The sequence below is a fragment of the Morone saxatilis genome, unplaced genomic scaffold (genome assembly GCF_004916995.1).
Source record: "Morone saxatilis isolate NCDOM2014 unplaced genomic scaffold, NCSU_SB_2.0 Contig0, whole genome shotgun sequence".
Lineage (NCBI taxonomy): Eukaryota > Metazoa > Chordata > Actinopteri > Moronidae > Morone > Morone saxatilis.
The window spans coordinates 5,842,361-5,845,995 of record NW_023339650.1 but is presented as its reverse complement, the minus strand read 5'-3'; the positions used below and the strand labels follow the sequence as shown (position 1 = coordinate 5,845,995).

General features: G+C 40.6%; 1 protein-coding gene across 1 annotated transcript in view; it reads left to right on the top strand.

Moving 5' to 3' along the window:
* The window catches only part of prkdc (protein kinase, DNA-activated, catalytic subunit), a 33,452-nt gene that overhangs the window by 2,171 nt on the left and 27,646 nt on the right, over positions 1-3,635 (top strand). Inside the window, exons 5-12 of the mRNA XM_035682528.1 lie at positions 1,495-1,603; positions 1,697-1,809; positions 1,932-2,031; positions 2,151-2,206; positions 2,510-2,540; positions 2,619-2,776; positions 3,172-3,318; positions 3,446-3,610. Of these exons, the coding sequence (XP_035538421.1) occupies positions 1,495-1,603; positions 1,697-1,809; positions 1,932-2,031; positions 2,151-2,206; positions 2,510-2,540; positions 2,619-2,776; positions 3,172-3,318; positions 3,446-3,610 (879 nt within the window). The remainder of the gene's footprint in view (positions 1-1,494; positions 1,604-1,696; positions 1,810-1,931; positions 2,032-2,150; positions 2,207-2,509; positions 2,541-2,618; positions 2,777-3,171; positions 3,319-3,445; positions 3,611-3,635) is intronic.

Here is a 3,635-nt window from a genome sequence, read left to right as displayed (position 1 = left end):
TGCCAACACTAAAAATGTTGTATCACAGCCTGTGGAAGCTGTGCAACATGGCAACTGGGAACACAAGTCACTAGCCAGGACTTGTTTCATCTCACTGATTGTTGTACAATTAGTAGCTGTTTGGACTTTATTGTCGTCCCAGCATATTGTAGAAGGGAAAGAATGAGTAATTCTGTATCCTCCCCTATCAAGGTTGTGGGCCTGATGTTCTGAGCCTTGACTTCAGCTTTGACAATGTCCACGTCTTTTGACTAACCAGTGCAGCCCTTAATGGCGTATGGTAAGCCTGCATCATGACAAAGGCCAACCGTAACTGTCACCCTTTTTCCATGCAAGCTCGTGAACCAGGAAGCAATGGTCAAAGACAGTTGGGGTGGATGGAATCCAGGACAGTTTTGTTAGATTTCTTGCTTGATGAGGCTCAGTGACTGGCCTGCCGCTTAGTTGGGGTTGTTGGCTTTACGGAAGATTTCCTGCCTTAGAACAGGGCTTGGGAAATGAAGCAGAGCTCATGACTCATTACCATCTTCCAGTGAAAACTGGTCCAGTTTTCGACATGGCATCAGGAACCATTGCCGAACATGTTGTGGTCTTAATTTTTCCATCTCAATGGCACCTCCACGATGTCTATCTGCAAAACAAATGAAAAAGAATTAAGGCAGAAAAAATGTAACAGTTGATACAATTAAGAGCCATTATTTGTAACCCCTCTACTGTTTTTGCACTTTGGACCAACGTAGGCCCAGGGTACTTTTTATATGAGACTGGGTTTGCTATCTACATAAACTTTTAGGCTGTCTGACTCTAGTGAGGGAGACCACAAACTCTCACTGGGAGGTACCAGAATGCTGACACAGACTCACAGAAAGCAAAGAAGAGAATTGACTGAGCCTTATATAATATATATAGATTACTACAACCTAAGTATCAAGCAAAGCAAATAACATACACACAATGATAACAAAATGTAATGAAAGCATTGAGATATTTCATATGAGTATTTATTTTATTCATAGTGTTGTTTCTCTCTGCCTCAAGTATTTAATACAGTAGGAGAATGCACCCCAGGAAGAGGCTTACTAGCACTTTGATGCAAGGGGGTTTCAATCTGCGTCATTCAGTTGCGTTTGTCAAATCAGGGTGATGCCCTTCTCCTGGTGGTCTGAACTGCTAATACATTTTGCATACCAAAGTAAATTTTTTCCCTTATTCAGGACCTGAACTTTTAATTTAAACATTATTTCCCCTTTTGTCTCAATGATACGTTCTCATTTATGCCAATACTTTAAAGTAGGTGGATCAATGTTTCGGTCTTGGGGCCAAGTATTGAATGGGTGAGTCATTGCACAAGGGTTTTGTTTGTGCAAAATGGTATACACATATTATTCGTTTGATGTTGTGAGAGTCTGTTTGATACATTTGTGAATACGGAATTAAAAAGTAGTTGTTTATATATTCTGGTTAGACCTTGTACTTGTTACACACTCTCCACAGGTTCTCCAGACAACAAAGGCTTCCAGTGTGGTTGCAGACCTTCGAATCTGTGAAATATTCAACAAATATTACAGTGAGCTCTGTCAGAAGAGCAAGCTGCCAGATTCTGGTGAGTCTTCCTTTGAATCCTGAGTCTAAGGTTTGTTTTAACATTGCAACGAGATGGACTTTAAAAAGACATTTTATCATATTTTTGTAATAGTCCTCGGTAAAATCTACGAGTTGCTGGGAGTTCTGGCAGAGGTTCACCCCAGCGAGATGGTCAACAACTCTGACAAACTCTACAAAGCCTATCTAGGGGAGCTAAAAGAACAGGTATGGCAATGACATAGAAAAAACAAAGAGAACACCATGATCCGTTATTCTGTAATTAATAAATACAGCCAGTTGAAAACCTGTTAAATGTTCAGTTGTGGTTTTTAATGTTTTTGTTTCAGATGACCTCTTCAACAAAGGAACCCAAACTTTTTGTTGTAGCTGGATGTTTGAGAGGAATCACCGCTCTAATGGTCAACTTCACGAAAACTATGGAAGAAGGTGGGATGTTGTCTTTTTCTTGTCAAGCACTCTGTGACATCTGCTCTTGAAGGGTGCTATATAAATAAACGTATTAAAGTTGCATGATCTGTTGATTAGCGCGTGTCTCTGACTTTCAGACCCAGCAACATCTAAGGAAATTTTTCAGTATGCCCTGAAGGCAATCAGTCCCCAGGTAAATGTCATTGTCTCAGCTATCAAACCACCCTTTACAGTTGGAGTACCCTGCATGGTCCTCCCTGTTGTGCATGTAATGTGTAGTGCTGGTTATCAAACCTCAATACAGCTCAAACTGTCACTGTAGATAGTAAACATAACATCATTTTAAAAAGCACACTTTAAAGTTCAGTTCAGTACTTTGATTATGTAGCATAATATTGTCATATTGACCCCGTTGAACTGTTTTGTGACTGTATTTTAAGCGTGCTACTATGCAACATGACTCCTGTAATCGCTTGTTTTCCCATTTTTGTTGTAGATGGAAATGAGTCGCTATGCTGTCACATTTGGTAAGGCCTGCCATTTCCACAGCGAAATGGAAGATAAAACTCACAATAAAACTAATGTCCCTTCTGCTTCTTAACCAGCCGGGCTTAGATTACTTGCCCGACATGCGCCCCAGTTCAGCAGCTGCCTTATGGACCACTACAGAGCTTTGTTTGAGGTCATGTCTAAGCTCTGTGGACACATCAACGCTGAGATGAAGAAGACAAGTTACTATGCACTCGAAGCCTTCCTCAAGCAGGTAAACACTTCAAGGCTTCTCCACACAGATATGATTCCAACTGAACTTAAAGGTCTGATGTGTAACATTTAGGAGGATCTATTGGCAGAAATGGCATATATTATTCAGGGGGATCTTCATTAGTGTATAATTATGTGAAAATAACAGTTGTTGTGTGTTTGTTAACTTAGAATGAGCCTTTTTTATCTACGGCTGGAGCGGGTCCTTTTCTAAGGAGTTTGCCATGTTGAACCACCATGTTTGTACAGTAGCCCAGAATGGACAAACCAATCACTGACTGTAGATAGGATGGGTTTCAGTTGGTTGCAGTTTTGCTGTCACTAAATCCTACACACTGATCCTTTAAGAGTCAAAATAATTCACTGCTGTACAATACTTTTTATGATCATTTGAAGGTTGCCATGCTGGTGGCAGAGAATATTGAGGAGCACAAAGGCAAGTTGAAGTTCTTCATGCAGAAGTTCTGCGGCATCATTAAGACCATGGATTCAACGCATAAGGAACTGTCCATTGCCATTCGAGGATATGGTTTCTTTGCAGCTGTATGTTTATGTATTCATTACGGTAGTAACAGTCCAAACTACAAACAGTTAACTTAATCTTTCATATTTTGTTGTTGTTCATGTACAATGAGCACCTCATAATACAAAATGCATTTTTTTTATGTAGCCTTGCAAGAAAGTTTGCCCACAAGACGTGGACTTGATGTACACAGAGCTGATTCAGCGCTGTAAGCAGATGTACCTGACTGAGTCCGACGGGGAGGACGACAGCTTCTACCAACTGCCCAGCTTCCTGGACTCTATAGCCAGTGTCCTGATTCACCTGGACAAGGTAACAAACTTTAAGTCATTGACTT